Raw genomic sequence first — 16,752 nt, 5'->3', positions numbered from 1 at the left:
CTAAAAGGGGAGAGGAATGAGGAACAGAGAAAGGCAACCAGAGGAAATTCCCACCAGACACAATCGTCTTGCCCCTCTGAAAAGCTGCTCGAGCGAGCAGCAGGCTCACCAGGTGACTTCCACACCTCCCCTTTCCACAGTCACTGGTTTATGCTTTCATTAACATTAGTATTATCAGTTCAGCAGGATGCATCTGATAAAAATGTATTGCAAGCTGTCTGCATACCCTCTTTCAGCCTCTTTCTTGGCTTGCTCATAGTCTCTCTGTGTCTCTTCCTTCTTGTCTTCGACATGATCGCGCTGCCGCTTTAAATCAGCATTTGCGGCTCTCTGGTGCTCCAGGTCCAAGTGTAAGCTGTCGATCTGCTGGTTCAAAGAGTGCACCACCTTCTCTAAATCCGCCTTCTCACTGTGGGGAGCGGGGGAAAGAGGGCAGGACAGTGAGTAAGACAGAAACTTCCAAACAGATCTTACTGATGTACATGGGCAGCGTGTTATCAACTAGTTAACAGCAACAGAGTGTTAGCAATGACAGATGTAATTGGGGCATGTAGTTTAATAGAAATATTTGATTCCATGCTGCCCACCAAGCACAATTTTACTCTAATTCATCAGTCTGGGTACATAATTCCCTGGAATGACAACTGCTCTGCACACGACTGCAAGACACTGTAGAGACTTGTGGACTCAGCTCCGCACATCACAGCAACCAGTCTCTCTTCTATGGACTCCCTCTAAGTTCTCGCTGCTTGCCTCAGTAAAGCAACCCACATAGCCAAAGATCCCACCCAACCTGCACATTCTTTCTTCTCTGCTCATGAGCAAAAGATACAAAAACCTGAAAGCACCATCAGACTCAAGGACAGCTTCTATTGCACTGTCATCAGTCTTTTGAATGGAGCTCATGATAAGATGGACTCTTAGTGTCACGGTCTACCTCATTCTGAGCTTCCACTTTATTGTTTGGCTGCACTGCCCTTCCTCAGTAGCTTTTGCACTCTATTCTGGATTGTTCTTGTTTCACATTTCTGTAGATCAGTTCCTTGAGGTTGTTAAATCCAGGGCTGGTGGAGGGGATAATCTCCCACTGTCAATTAAATGCTCCCAATGGCATGTGTCTAAAATAGCCACTGACATCCAAGTCCTGCTCCTGGCCCTCATGTGTGGCTTAGCTACTAAGCCCAGCGGATCTACTTCTATTGACAGGAGAAGAGGCAATGGTGGATTACTGGCGACTTAAGACCAATCCCTTTGGGCAAGTGGGGCTCAACGTCCATGGTTGTTAGCTGATCTAGGAGAAGGAAAACCAATCTCAAACCTCCGCTGCCTTGCGGCTCCGTTCACTCACGGTGAAGGCTTTGGGACTAAACCCCAAGGGAAAAGTCCAGAGCTGGAGTCTTGAAGGCAGTGCTACATTGAGTTCAACGCTGACTGGCAATTCCTGCCATACCACTGGGGCAAATTGTATTGTTGTCTGCTATTCCTTTGGATTCATCAGCTGCATGGTTGGGAAATATGTTACACGGGCAATAGACTGCTCTCCATGTACTGCCCTGGGTTGCGTATCACGTAGACAGCTGGGATGTAACATCCATGGCCGACCATGACTAATGGAGGAGTTTCATTATTCTAGCTCAAAGAAACTGGGTAATGATTTGATCTGTATAAACAGTATGCAAAGCAAGTTCTTTACTGTATCTTGGTACATGTGACAATAATAAAACAATACTAATATCAGTAACATACTCACATTTTATTCTTCTCTATACACTCAGAAATCCTCCTGGACTTTGGAGTCCAATGGACTTTGTTATACACCTGGGGCAATTTACATTGGCCAATTAACCTATCTACCTTAGGATGTGCAAGGAGCCCAGAGCACCAGCAGAAAATCAGGGAGTGGGGATGCATAAGCTTGAGGACTCTCAGCATTTTCAGAAAATGTTAGTGCCTTTCCAGCCAATGTTTCCCTCAACACCAGATGGAAAACATGAGCCACAGCCTCACAGTAACCTGCATAACATTGATTCATTTGACAGCATAAAGATGGTGTTACTGTTAGTGAGGCACTGTCTCACAGCTCCAGCTTGGATACTGTGGAGCTATGGCCTCTCAACTCCACCAAAACAGGTCCAATCCTGATCTCGGATTGATGTGAACTTGGTCAATCTCCCTGTGACTGCTCCCCAGTGCTGGTTGGTAGGTTAACTAGCCACTGTAAATTGTTCTAGTGCTTAGGTGAGTGCTGAAATCTTGGGGAGTTGCTGAACACAATAAACTAGGATTAATATAGGATTATTTCAAAAGGCTGGTTGATTGTCAGCACAGATTCAATGGGCTGAAAGGCCTGTTTCCAAACTGTATGACTCAATGGCAGTTTAATTTTGTCACTGAGTTAGAAGATTGAGGCCAAGTCCTTCTGGTAATCCAATATATATTTAGGGTAATACTGCTTTGTGGATTTAAAGATCAGAGCATTTGGGCTACCCATTAATAAAATCTTTGACCCAGCCACAATAAAACTGATAGGTGTCATAATGACCATTAATTTATTTTCTGAATAGAGCATGTTTAACTTTCTGTTAGCAAATGTGAATAAGGATGATTCAAATAAGCTCAACTGATTGTTCATCCCTAGTAACTCACAGTTGAAAGGCTAACGTGTCAGTCAGATTGATCTCTTTGTGTTTGTTGTTGTAAGCCATTCTATCTGTAGGGTAGCCTTGCAAAAGTACATCAAGACTGAAGTTAATCATCTTCTGAAGTGACTGCCATCCAACATCATTAACTCTGTCCTTGCTGCAGATGCTGCCTGACCTTCTCAGCATTTCCTCTTTATATCTGCTACTATGATGTGGACTTGTAACTGAACTCTCAAGTGTAACCTAAAGGCAACCAATGGATCAGCTCGTCCAGGGCACATAAATAACTCTGAGCACAAGGCTGCCTTTTATTTCCTGTGAGACAAATTTGCAGGTGAGAGGTCACTTATGTGTTACTTTTTAAAAATAAATCTGTTTTAGGGGAAGAAATGTAATTTAGAGTGGGGACCCGTAAGTTATGGACATTATGTCACCGTTACTTATTAAAGGGAGTGGCCCTTAAGCAAGATTGGATCTTTACAGAACTCCTTCAAATGTTTTTTTTTAAATCACTGGAAGGAATGTGCGCCAGAACACAACAAGGTGTTCTCCGGCCTCCGAGGCTGCATTACCAGCTCTACAAAGAGGCTTTGAATTTACCCTTGGCAGAGTTCCATGAAGAAAGTTATTTTTTTCTTGACCAATGCATGGGCATTCACATAAATATACCCCGGCATCTCTGAGCTATTAGCAAGCAAGTTGCTTCAGTTAATATGGTTGCACACAAAGGCCTTCTCTATTTCTGGTTAGTTTTTTTTGGAATCAGGAAGCAGATGGACTCAGATATAGCGATCACCTTTGGGTGGCAGCTGTCAAGGTGAGGGGTTGCTGCATTGTTAGAGGAGCTGCCTTTCAAATGAGCCATTCCATCAAGTTCTCCCAAGTGATTGTGACAGGACAGATGGCCATCAGTGCACCAGCGCAGTTTTTGGAAACCAAGAAAAAGAGCATTTGAAGATAAAGAATGAAACCCAGCTCATAGCTACCAGCAGCAGTGGTTCCTGCGATCCTGCACAATGGTCTATCTACCGAATCATTGGAGAGGTTCATCAATGTTCTCTCCACAAAGTCCTCCAAATCCACAGACATCAACATCCTGTCCCTGGCCAAACTCACTGGCTCTAATTTCACTTAGTGGGTTCTACTAGTTACGTCAGGTCCAACACCAGATTCCTAGTACTGTCACCTCCATCTTGGCAAGAGATTGACAACTTGGCGGAGAAAACTATTCAAAGATCTTCAAAAAGTCTCCTTGTGTAACTGTGTCTGTCAAACAGCTCATGGGAATGACTTGGTCCATGATTGTTCAAAGTGGGGAAGATGTACCTGGATGATATTGGGAAATTCAGAGACACACAGAGGCCTTCACAAGTGGCAGCAGCAGCAAATCATCTCCCATACTACCAACCTATCTTTTCATCAAGCAAAGTCTGCCCCAACTCATCTCATCAGCCTTGTTAACCACCTCAGGACTTGCCGAACTGGATCAGCGTAGACAGGGTGAATAGTTAGAACCCTTTCCCAGCATGGAAATGTCAAGTACTGTGGCCTTAACTTCAGAAGAGGAAATTTAAAGCAGACATACAAGGCAAGTTTGTTTTTATAAAGAGAGTGGTAGGCATTGGCAACATGTTGCTGGAGGGAGTATTGGAAGCAGATATGATAGCAATATTTAAGAGGCATTTAGATAGGAATGCGAACAGGCAGAGAATGAAGGGATAGAGACCATGTACAGACAGATGTGCAGTTTAAATTAGCATCATAGCAGGCACAGGCACCATGGATCAAAGGCCTGTTCTTGTTTCTATGGTAACAAGTTATCCTCTGCCTCAAAGAATAGCCAGAGTTGATTGAGGGTAAAACCCTCTCAAGATCTATGCTCTATCAACTTCATTAAAACTAATGTGCTGGTCAGTTCCAAATTTCTTTTTTTATTTCAGTTGACTGGCACATACTGTGATTTGCACCTTAGTTCCAACACAATTGGTTTTTCCCTCTCTATTGAGCTCATTCATCAGTCTCTTGTTATATGATTCGGGCCTTAGATGACAAGGAAAGTAATTGTGTTGTTTTGATTAAGCTTGGTCTTCACCCTGTTCAGACATTGCCTTTTGTAAAATAGATTGTGACATTACTAAAATAGCTATATGTGAAACCTATTCAGCAGTGTAAAATGCACTGGGAAGTTCTGACATTATAAATGATGGTACATAAGTGTTAAAGATACAAAAGACTGCAGATGTTGCAACTTGTAGCAACACACAAAGTGCTGGTGGAACTCAGTGGATTAGGCAGTATCTATAGTCTATCTATGTAGTATCTTTCATCTGGACAGGAAGATAGAAGAGAGATAGCCTGTACAAAATAGGTGGAGGGAAAGGTTGGAGCAAGAACTAGCAGGTGATAGGTGGATCCAGGTGGGGTGCTGATAGGTATACGAGGAGGCGGAAAGTGAGAATGATGTCAGAAGCTGGGAGATGATAGGCAGACATGACAAAGTGCTGAAGATGATGGAGAGGAATGTGGAGCATGCGGTAAAAGGAGGGAATTGAGGAGAGGAACTCATGGGAAGACTGCGTGGCTGATGGGCAGATGGAGAGGACGGTGGAGGAGCAAGAAATAAAGTGATGGGGCCCAGGTGGATCAGGAGGAGAGGGAATGGAGAAAAGAGGCAGAGCAGTTAACAGAAGTCTGACAATTCGGCATTAGTGCCACCAGTTTGGGGACTACAGTATGGTGACCTGTACCTCTAATTTGCATTTAGTCATGATCTGGCAGGGAGGAGACTTTGGACAGATATGTTGGTGTAAGAACGGGAATTAGAACTAACATATTTGATCACTGGCAGATTCCAGCTGGCATGGCTGAAGGAGCTCAGTAATAAGTGTCATGTAATTTCTTTATTCCTTTTAGTATAACTTCTTTGGCAGAAGCAAAGATAAGTTTAATTGAGATTTTATTAATGATCCCTGCACCGCAATTCTGTACTTCATTTGTAGAATTATGGAGCACAGTCAAGAGGGAAGGCTATCATCTTTTAATTCAATTAAAATTCATTGACAGATCCAGAGTTGCGATAAGAATAAAAGTTGCAGCCATAAAGCAGTCTTCAGAAGAAAGTAAATGAAATTCTCACTCTGAGAAGGGTAAATTACTGACAACAAAACTCTATGCCTTACACCTTTTGTTTAGTAGTTGGTCTGTGGCTAATTGAAGAAATGTGACACTATTGATTTGATTGTACTAGTTCCAGAACTTCAAGTTGGTAGGACTATACTACATGTTACATCATTCTAAAATTGTCTTTACAATACAAAGGAACATGACACTAGACAATAAGTGGATGCTGGATTTATTTTTTAAATTCCCCTTTTTTAACTAGAGAGAACATCGTCTTGCTGAATGTTGTAGCCCTTTCTAATCAGTAACAAAGAGTGGTTCATCTTGCTTCGTGTAAGTTTTTGGAGTAGGGGATAGCTTATCGGTTTGAATAAAAGAATGGTCAAAGGGAAACAAGTTAGATATTAGTGGGTTGTTTTCTGGTTGACAAGATGAAACAAATGATGTGCCACAGAGATTAGGGTTAGGGCCACAAGTTCATATAATTTATATTAGTGACTTCGATGAAACTGAAATGTGGTTGCTAAATTTGCTGATAACACAAAGATAGGTAGGAAAATAAGTGGGCTATCGCAGCGTATCCTTTGGTGTTGGTTGTTAATGCAAGTAATGCATTTCACTGTATGTTTCAATATACACGTTCTAAATAACTGAACTTGAATCTGAATCTTAAGTTGTAAAGAGGCTACGAAGGGATATAGATTGGCCCAATGAGTTGGAAAAGATCTGGCAAATCAACTATTATGTGGGAAAATGCAAACTTACCCATTTTATTATGAAAAATAAATTAAAAAGCTCATCTAAATTGTGAGATAGTACTGGATACTGAGATATAGAGGAACCTGGTGACTTAGTACATGATTTGAAAAGATTAGTATATTGGTATAGCTAGTAAACAGGAAAGATCATAAGATTACTATCAGTATGTCTCCTTTCCCAGTAAGTTGAGATATGATCTTCATAAGGCCACAGATACCAAGAGACAATACTGATCCAAAGTAGAAACTCTGATAAGCTGTGAGTTCTGGCAAAGCTTATGTAATGGGCTACAAAACAAATTCAAGCAACATCTCCAACAACAGTGTGTCCCTTCCTGATGATCTTAATGCATTCTATGTGCATCTTGAGCAGAAGGGAATTGGAATGCCACTACCCACCCTGACAGCCTCCTATGTACCTGAACACTCAGTCAACATTGTCGACGTAAGAACACAGGAAACCAACTGGCCTGTATGGTGTCCTTAGCAGCATCATTAAATCTGCATGGATCAGATGGTGGCTATTTGCAGACATGCTTAACCTCACCCTGTTTCAACTTGAGTTTCCTACCTGCTTTAGGAAATCCACTATCATCCTGCTACCTAAAGAAATCAAGGTAACAAGCAACCTCAACACACTGTAATTCAACTACTGTTGAAACCATCTCCCTGGCCTTAGATTCATCTCTGGGTGACTTGGACACCTATGTTAGACTATGTTTATTGACTACAGCTCCCACCTTCAAAACTATAATTGCAAGCTCCTCCAAACTCCTTCATCTCCAAACTCCTAAACCTGGGACTCAACTCCTTTCCTTGAAACTTGATCATTGGCTTCCTGACCAACAGACATAGTTGGCAAGGCCAGGCAACAACACCTGTGCTACCGTTATTCTCAGCACTGGTACCACAGGAGACTGTCCTCAGCAACCTGTTCCAGTCCCTGCACACACCAGTCTGCATCGCCAGATTCTGTCCTAATTCCATCTACAAGTTTGATACTCTGAAGTCGGCTTATTTCAAATATTGATGAATTGGAGTACAGGAAGGAGAGAAAGCCTAGTGATATGATGTTGTGACAACAACCTTTCACCTAATGACAACACACCAAAAGAGCTGGACATTGAGTTCAGGAAATGGGTTAGTGCACAAGGTCCTGTTTATGTCAACTTTGCTGAGGTCAAGAGGGTTGAGAATTTCAATTTCCTAGGAGTGAACACCACCAACAGTGTTTCCTGATCCAGCAACTTTGATTCCATAGCCAAGGAAGCTCACTGATGTCTCTACTTCCTCAAGAGGCAAAAGAAGTTTGGCATGTCCCCTTTAACCCTTACCAGTTTACATCAATGCTCCATAGAAAGCAACCTGACCCTATGCATCACAGGTTGGTATGGTGGCAAATGCTCTGCCCATGAATGCAAGGAACTACAAAGATGTGGGCACACCTCAGCACATGTCAGAAACCAGCCTCCCTTCTGTGGACTGTCTCCTCTTCTCACTGCCTCAGTGATCAAAAATCCAACCCACCCCTGACCTTCCTTCTTCTTCTCCCTCCCATCAGGCAGAAGCCTGAAAACACTACCATTAGACAGCAGGGTAGCACAGAGGTTAGCACAACGCTTTACATTACAGGTGACCCAGGTTCCATTTCCGCTGCCACCCGTAAAGAGTTTGTACATTCTCCCTGCGACCGCGTGGGTTTCCTCCCACAGTCAAAAAACCACCAGTTAGTAGGTTAATTGGTCATCGTAAATTATCCCTTGATTTGGATAGGATAAGTTGGAGCACTGCAGGGTGACACAGCTCGAAGGGCTGCAGGAGCTTATTCCATGCGGTATCTTAATAAATAAATATTAAATTCTCAAGGACAGTTTCCCAGCACGAAGAAATGGACTCTTGACCTCACAATCTAGCTTACTGTCTATCTGCACTACACCTTCTCTGTACAGTATCTCTTTGTATTGCAGTGTTACAGTTTTGCCATAAACTCCTCTGATGCACCATTGCAATGATCCATAGGGACAGGATGGAAGAGAAGCTTTTCACTGTACCTCAGTCCACATAACAATAATAAACCAATTTACTGATCTAAGATTTTTAGCCAGAGGGTGATGAATCTACAGAATACATTGCCACAGAGGGCTCTGAAGGCAAAGTATTTGAGTGTATTTAAGCAGAAATTTATTGGTTCTTAACTGGTAAAGGTATTAGAGGTTATGGGAAGAAGTTTGCAGGATGGGGTTAGAATAACCCAACCATGGTTGAGTGGTAGAACAGTTTCATTAGGCCAAATGGCTTAATTGTGCTCCTATATCTCATGGTCTTATAGCCATATGTTTTTGTTTATTATTATTGTTGTTATCTAATGGTCTTAAATCCATATGTTAGTGCTTATTGAGAGGGGAACTGAATACAAATTTATGCTTCCATTATACAAGGCATTGCTGAGACCATATTTGCAGTACTGTGTATGGTACTGGTCTCCATATATAAGGAATAGTATCAACAGTTGGAAGCCATTGAGAGGATTAACCTGGGTTGCTTTGTATTGGGAGAATGAAAGAGTTCTTGCAGAAAATATACAAGATCTTGAGGATTCTCAACAGTTTATATATAGAGTAGATGTTCCTTCAGATCAGAGACCCTAGAACACATTTACATTTTTAAACAAGAGTTCTGTCAAGTAAGACAGAAATGGGGTAAAGCTTTTCTCTCAGGGAATCATGAGTCTTTGGAACTCTGTTCCTCAAAGAGCAAAGGAATATATCTTTATGACAGAGTTAGGTCACAACATGCTTGAGTGTCCAAGGAGCCTACTCTTGCCCCTGATACTTTATGTTCACAGCTAATTCAAACAAAAGATGAATTCCCACCTTCCCAGGATCTCCAGCGAGGATCGGTAGCGGCCTGCATCCCTCTTGGCATCTTCCTTGGCTCGGTTTGAGTCTTCAGCTTCACCTTTCAACTTCTCCAGGTTCTGCTCCAACTGCCTCCGCTCACTCTCAGCCTCTCCGAGCTGTTTCTTCAAAGAGATGACCACATCCTGAACAGCCTCCACTCTACCATGAAGCTCCTGTAGAAAATGCCCAAGCTTCACACATTATAAATTGACTCAAGCAACAGGCAGCCATCATGCAACCACATACACCACATTAAAAAGTGGAATTAAGCTCCTTAAAGATTCTAGCATCTCCAATCCTCTTTGAAGGCCATGAAATTACAAGTCAATAATGATATGTATCCAGAAATTTCCACCTTAACTAATTATATAGACTGTAGTTACTGAGTCACTGAACCCAATCACAAAAAGGGATTATCTCACACCACCACGGAGTGGTAGTGAAGAAGACCTGGGGAGCAGTGTGTGGTCACAGCAAATAGAAAGAGCTTAACTCTGTACCTAATGTAGATCTGGCAGGGTTTGATGGGGAAGTAGGGAAAGAACTTCATGCTACATCCAACATGTTGTAAAACTAAGCTTAAGAATCTAGTATACTCAAGTGGAAAATGTGAAACTGAATGAAATAAAATCTGACCGCTCAGTGTTGTTTCTCAGGATAAGAAACAGAACTGTGGAGAAAACATGACAGGAACCTGCAACACTAAACATCCATGTAAAAATTCAGTACTAAACTAAACTGGAAAGTGAAGACTCACAAATAATAACTCTTTATGTATTTGATTTTGTTTCATTTCAAGAAATGCACATTTACCTTCCCAAAGCGCTGTTATATATTAAATACATAAAGAGCCCGGCTGTGATCAAAGCGGTCACTTCAATCATTCATTTTCCTGTTTGACAAAGACTATCAAGCTAAGGCTGAATTGCAGTGGTCTGTGACTTACAACACCACAGGGCTGGATTTCAAGGCTACTTGAAATTAGAAACATATTCAACCACTTTTTAACTATTCACTCTCGCCTTAAAGATCACCTGAATAATTTTGATTTGTGATTTTTATTTCCCTGTAATAAATATCTGCGTTGCTAGACTTGAAATGCAACATAATAGCGCACAAAGTCCACTTAAATGCTTTGGTCACTAAGCTAAAGATTTAGGACTTGACTAAAGGCTCTTTCCTGTGACCAAAGCAAAGAAACATAATGTAAAGTCGTGGAACTAAAAAGTGAAATAGCCTCCAATAATCCAATGAATACCAAAGCAAATAGATGAAGGTGGCAAGAGATGGTGTGACCTACTAGTGTTATGAGCCTTGTCTTCAAGAACAGGCTTCAGTCTGAAGGAGATGCAAAGATCTTACCAGTGCCATCCAGGAGTTCTTTCATACTTCTCGCTTAACTCCACATTTGCTTTACTACTATTTCTCAATATTATAATATTTCTCACAATTATAATAGTGGTGAGAGTATTCACTGTGTCACCTTATATTCACGCAGACCATTCCATTTCAAACAACTCCCTCCAGCCTCTACTTTTCCTAACCAGTGGTCAGAAGGCTGAAACATAGCGAGAGATGGAAACATTTCCTCAGGGAATATGTTAACCCAACTCCTTTCTTTCTGCTGATGATAGCGCACCACATGAGCCCTTGTGGTGTACATTGAGCCACCATCACTCTTCATTTGCTGTGCATCTGGAAACTACCAAACACATCCACATATCTAATCACTGTTCGGCTCTAATGGTCTGCTTAACCTGGCTTCTAATTGACCCATGGATGTGACTGAGGTATAGTTTCGGATCCAAACATTAGTTTCTAAGAGAAGTTATGAACAGGGCTTAGATCTCGAGTACAGGCAGCTCAGCAGGATCAAATACTATGGTGATAGATGGCTGAACACACAAAAATCTCAAGGCATCGAGGAAATTGGACACAAATCTCCCTAAAAATTAGCTCAATTTTTCCATTCACAAAGGCAGTCTCTTTGTTGAAGGCATCTTCCAGAATGACATGGATCTTAGAGAAAACAATTCATGTGTTTTCTTCCTCTTCCTTTCTAATCTAGTTTTATAACCATTCCTCTAACAGTGCTTTGACCTACCTCTGACCAAGTGTTAATGTTGTCCCTCCGTGCCTTGAGGCATTTGTCTGTCTTTTAAGAGACCAAGCTGCTAGCTCGATGCTTTAGCAGCACAGATGGAATGTGTGCAAGTAGCCAGCTGGATTTGAACCAGGAACCCCTCATCTCAACGTCTGGTGGTGATGCCACTACAGCACCAGCCGGCATTAAGTGTTATTGGTCTACCAATTACTTTACCTTTGTTCCACCATTCACCCGGTGTCCTGCCTTATCTCATAATAAAAACTTAACTGTCTTAATCTCCAATCCACCATTCAAGCTGTAATTATGACCTTGTTATAATTTTGACTTATTATACAATGACTGAGGCCATTCAGCCAATTAGTTCCATGCTGATTCCCAGGGGAACAATCCCATCATTTCCATTACCCCTTATTCTCTCTCATATGCTCACCAACTCTTTGGTACTCACTTACATTGTAATAATTTAAAGTAGCTAATTAACCTATTAGTACTTCTTTGTTCTGACATTGCCTTGTTGATCTGGATAGCTCTCTTATTCCCACTTAGGCTACATCCACACTAGACTGGATAATTTTGAAAACACCTGTTTCAAGTAAAAACGATAGGCGTCCACACTATGCATTTTTGAAAATATCTCTATTCACACTGAAACGGAGATTTTGGTGAATCTCCTCCTCCTGCGCATGCACAGGACACATCTACCGAAAACAAGTGACATGTTCGGTGTCGAATCTCACCGTAAAAGTGCGCGTTTGTGTAGTTACAGACTAGAAAAACTTAAAACGATGGACAGCTGTTGGCTCTCGCGCAGGAGAACTTAAAACTAAAAAAAACAAATACCGCAGCGTACGGCGGCAACCGATGGAGTTCACCGACAGATTGACCTGGCTGACGACAAACATTGAAAAACTGACTATCTCTGTTGCATTAATAAAGCACCTTGTTAAATGTATGAATGTTTTAATGTCTGCATCAGTGTTATCTTGTATTTCCATACAATGTTACATTAGGCTGTTACACATCTATTGTCAGAGAAGTACTTGCATAAATAGGTAAACCACCTTCATACGAGCAAGGACAGAAAACAGGGCAAAGTGAGTATACTTATTTATTCAGTAAGTTATGGGTCAAAGTATTTGCTGAGTACATTTCTAACTCTTCTGGCTTCAGTCTCGTTGCTGTCTGTTCTGAAATTGTTAGGTTGCGTTCAAGAAAACAACAAAATAGCGCGCTGCCGTCTGATAGCATTTTCAGAAGTCTCCGGTTACCCCGTCCACACTGATCTGCTTGAGCAGCATTTTCAAAAATATCCACCCTGGAAAGCGTTTCTGAAAAGCTCTATTTTCGGGGGATGAAAACGCCGGAGGGTAAAAACGAAGAGAAAAAGCTTCGGTTGCGGATTTATCTGGCGTAGTGTGGATGTAGCCATAGTGTTATTGACCTAAAGCTTGCATATATTAAGCTCAATCATGGACCTTGTGGGAGATCTTGATATTTTGTTTAATATACGAAGCATTGGGGCTCTGTGTTAAAGTTTAGTCTCTGACGTATTGTTGCAGTCCTACTTGTAAATATGATTCTTGAATTTGTGGTTTAAAAGCAAATAGAAAATGCTGATGATGGAAATCATGTGTAATATCCCAACCTGCTGAGCGTGTCTCAGAAGACTAGATGGCACAACATGAGCAACTTACAGTTTAAAATGGTGCTACTGAAATTGGCAAATTTGGTAAAAATCATCGCAAGCAAAAGTGAGCCATGTGGGTGCCAGACGGAGTCATTGAGTAACAGAAAAGTACAGCATAGACACTATACCAAAACTATTTAAGCCCATTGACCTACAGTGGAACCATAAGCCCCCATAACCCTACTATCCATGTGTATTTATCCAAACCTCTCTTAAACGTTGAACTTGAGATCGCATGGACCACTAGTGCTGGCAGATCATTCCATACTCTCATGACCTTCTGAGTGAAGAAGTTTCCCTCATGTTCCCAGCTTCTCACCTTTCACTGTTCTACATTCTAAAGAATACAGTCCTAACCTGAAGCATCACAGGAGAACACAGAACAGTGGGAGCACAGAGTTGAATTAACAGGTGAACGATAGTATTCGGGGTGCTGCAAGCCTCTGTCTTTATTAATCCTTGCTGCACACTTGAGTGCTCGGTGGAAGGGCTCTGATGCTTTTTGCTGGTGGGGTGGGGGAGGGGGGTCGTTGCTTTGCTGCTGCTTGTGTGTGGGAGGGGGGAGCTGGGGGACTTTGGGGTTCTAACTGTCATTCATTCTTTGGGCTACTCTGTATTTGGGAATGTATGCAAAGAAAAAGAATTTCAGGATGTTTGTTGTATGCATTTTTCTAAGATTAAATGTACTTATTGAAACCTATTCAATCTTTCCTTATAACTCAGGTATTCCAGATCTGGCAAAAGGGCATCCAGGACATCACCAATTATAAGACAACATCACCCGACTGTGCAGGTGATGCCTCCCTCCCAAATGCGCTGAATAACTTCAACGTCCAGTTTGAGGTGGAAAATGACATGGCGGTGAGGAAGTCCACCCCTCCTGCAAATGACCAGGTGCTGTGTCTCTCCGTGGCCGATGTGAGAAGAACCCTGTGCGCGGTCAACCCATGGAAGGCTGCTGGACCAGACAATATCCCTGGTAGAGTGCTCAGAGGATGTGCAGACCAGCTAGCAGATGTTCTCACTGACATCCTCAACATCTCCCTGAGCAGCGCCACCATTCCAACGTGCTTCAAGGCCACGTGCTGAATAAGTCTTCAGTGTCCTGCCTAAATGACTACCATCCTGTTGCATCATCATGGTGTTTCAGAGAGGCTCGTCATGAGGAATATCAAGACCCTGCTGCCCCCCTCGCTGGACCCTCTGCAGTTTGCGTACCGTCCCAAATGCTCAACAGACGACGCCATTGCCATCACCCTCCACCTGGCCCTAACCCACCTGGACAAAAAAGACACATACATTTGGATGCTGTTCATCGACTTTAGTTCAGCATTCAACACAATCATCCCTCAGAACCTGTTTGGAAAGCTGAGCCCATTGGGCCTGAACACCTCCCTCTGCATCTGGATCCTAGACTTCCTGACTGGGAGATCTCAGTCAGTCCGGATCGGGAGCAGCATCTCCAACACCATCACACTGAGCACGGGGGCTCCCCAGGGTTGCGTGCTCAGTCCACTGCTGTTCAGTCTGCTGACCCATGACTGTGCTGCAACACACAGCTCGAACCATATCATCAAGTTCGCCGATGACACGACCATGGTGGGTCTCATCAGCAAGAACGATGAGTCAGCTTACAGAGAGGAGGTGCAGCGGCTAATGGACTGGTGCAGAGCCAACAACCTGTCTCTGAATGTGAGCAAAACAAAAGAGATGGTTGTTGACTTCAGGAGGGCGCAGAGCAACCACTCCCCGCTGAACATCAACGGCTTCTCGGTAGAGATCGTAAACAGTACCAAATTTCTTGGTGTTCACCTGATGAAGAATCTCACCTGGTCCCTCAATACCAGCTCCATAGCAAAGAAAGCCCAGCAGCATCTCTACTTTTTGCAAAGGCTGAAGAAAGTCCATCTCCCACCCCCCAACCTCATCACATTCTACAGGGGTTGTATTGAGAACATTCTGAGCAACTGCATCACTGCCCGTTTGGAAATTGCACCATCTCGGATTGCAAGACCCTGCAGCAGATAGTGAGGTCAGCTGAGAAGATCATTGGGGTCTCTCTTCCCGCCATCACGGACATTTACACTACACGCTGCATCTGCAAAGGAAACAGCATTATGAAGGACCCCATGCACCCCTCATAAATCTCTTCTCCCTCCTGCTGTCTGGAAAAAGGCTCCAAAGCATTCGGGCTCTTAAAACCAGACTATATAATAGTTTCTTCCCCCAAGCTATCAGACTCCTCAATACCCGAAGCCAGGACTGACACCTTGCCCTACTGTCCTGTTTATTATTTTTTTGTAATGCCTGCACTGTTTTTGTGCACTTTATGCAGTCCAGTGTAGGTCTGTAGTCTAGTATAGCTTTATCTGTGTTTTTTTTTATTATTACGTAGTTCAGTCTAGTTTTTGTACAGTGTCATGTAAACCGTGGTCTTGAAAAACATCTCATTTTTACTATGCACTGTACCAGCAGTTATGTTCGAAATGACAATAAAAGTTGACGACTTGACTTGACTTGAAAAGCCTTATAAATTTTCTCTGCACTCCTTGTTTACATTTTTCCTGTAGGTAGGTGACCAAAACTGCACACAATACTTCAAATTAGGCCTTACCTACGTCTTATACAACATTGTCTGCATTAAAATCCATCTGCCATTTTTCACCCCATTTTTCCAGCTGATTCAGATCTCTCTACGGGCCATGATTGTTGCCCTCACTGTCCACTACATCCCCCAATCTTGGTGTCATTCACCAATTTGCTGATATAGTTAATCACATTATCATCCAGATCATTGATCTAGATGACAAACAACAAAGGACCCAGTAACAATCTCTGCAGCACACACACATCACAAAGGCAACTCTCTATTACCACTCTCTGTCTTCTCCCAGAGAGCCAATGTCTAATCCAATTTACTACGTCATCTTGAATGCCGATCGACTAAATCATCTTGACAAACCTCCCATTCAGGATCTTGTCAAAGGCCTTGCTCAAGTCCATGTAGACAACATCCACTGCCTTGCCTTCACCTACTTCCCTGGTAACTTCCTCAAAAAACCCTAAAAAAGATTGGTTAGACATGACCTATCATGTATAAGGCCATGCTCACTATCCTTAATCAGTCCATGTCTATCCAAATACTTAAAGATCTGGTCCCTTAGAATATCTTCCAATAACTTTCCCACAATTGACGTCAGACTCACTGGCCTATAATTTCCTGGATTCTACTTACAGCCTTTTTAAAACAGTGAAAGAACATTGGCTATCCTCCAGTCCTCTAGCACCATTTCTGTCACTAAGGATGTTTTAAATATCTCTGCTAGGGCCCCGACCATTTCTGCACTTGTTTCCCATAGAGTCCAAAGGAATGCCTTGTCAGGTCCTGTGGATTTATCCACCCTGGTTTGCCTCAGGGTAGCAAACACCTCCTCATCTGTAATCTGTACAGGGTCCATGAAGTTGATACCATTTTGCCTCACTTCTATAAAATCATATTCATCTCCTGAGTAAATACAGATGTAAAGAATGCAGTTAC

At 42.5% G+C, this 16,752-nt stretch overlaps 1 protein-coding gene across 3 annotated transcripts in view; it reads right to left on the bottom strand.

The window, feature by feature from the left end:
• crocc2 (ciliary rootlet coiled-coil, rootletin family member 2) overlaps positions 1-16,752 on the bottom strand; it is a 356,976-nt gene that overhangs the window by 164,683 nt on the left and 175,541 nt on the right. For all 3 annotated transcript variants that reach the window (XM_059950227.1, XM_059950236.1, XM_059950243.1), the window contains exons 13-14: positions 9,394-9,593; positions 227-409 (exon numbers count right to left, since the gene is read on the bottom strand). In XM_059950227.1, the coding sequence (XP_059806210.1) occupies positions 227-409; positions 9,394-9,593 (383 nt within the window). The remainder of the gene's footprint in view (positions 1-226; positions 410-9,393; positions 9,594-16,752) is intronic.

Source organism: Hypanus sabinus, chromosome 2 (genome assembly GCF_030144855.1).
Source record: "Hypanus sabinus isolate sHypSab1 chromosome 2, sHypSab1.hap1, whole genome shotgun sequence".
NCBI classification, from domain to species: domain Eukaryota; kingdom Metazoa; phylum Chordata; class Chondrichthyes; order Myliobatiformes; family Dasyatidae; genus Hypanus; species Hypanus sabinus.
The sequence above is the reverse complement of the archived record's forward strand: the minus strand, read 5'-3'. Positions and strand labels throughout refer to the sequence as shown.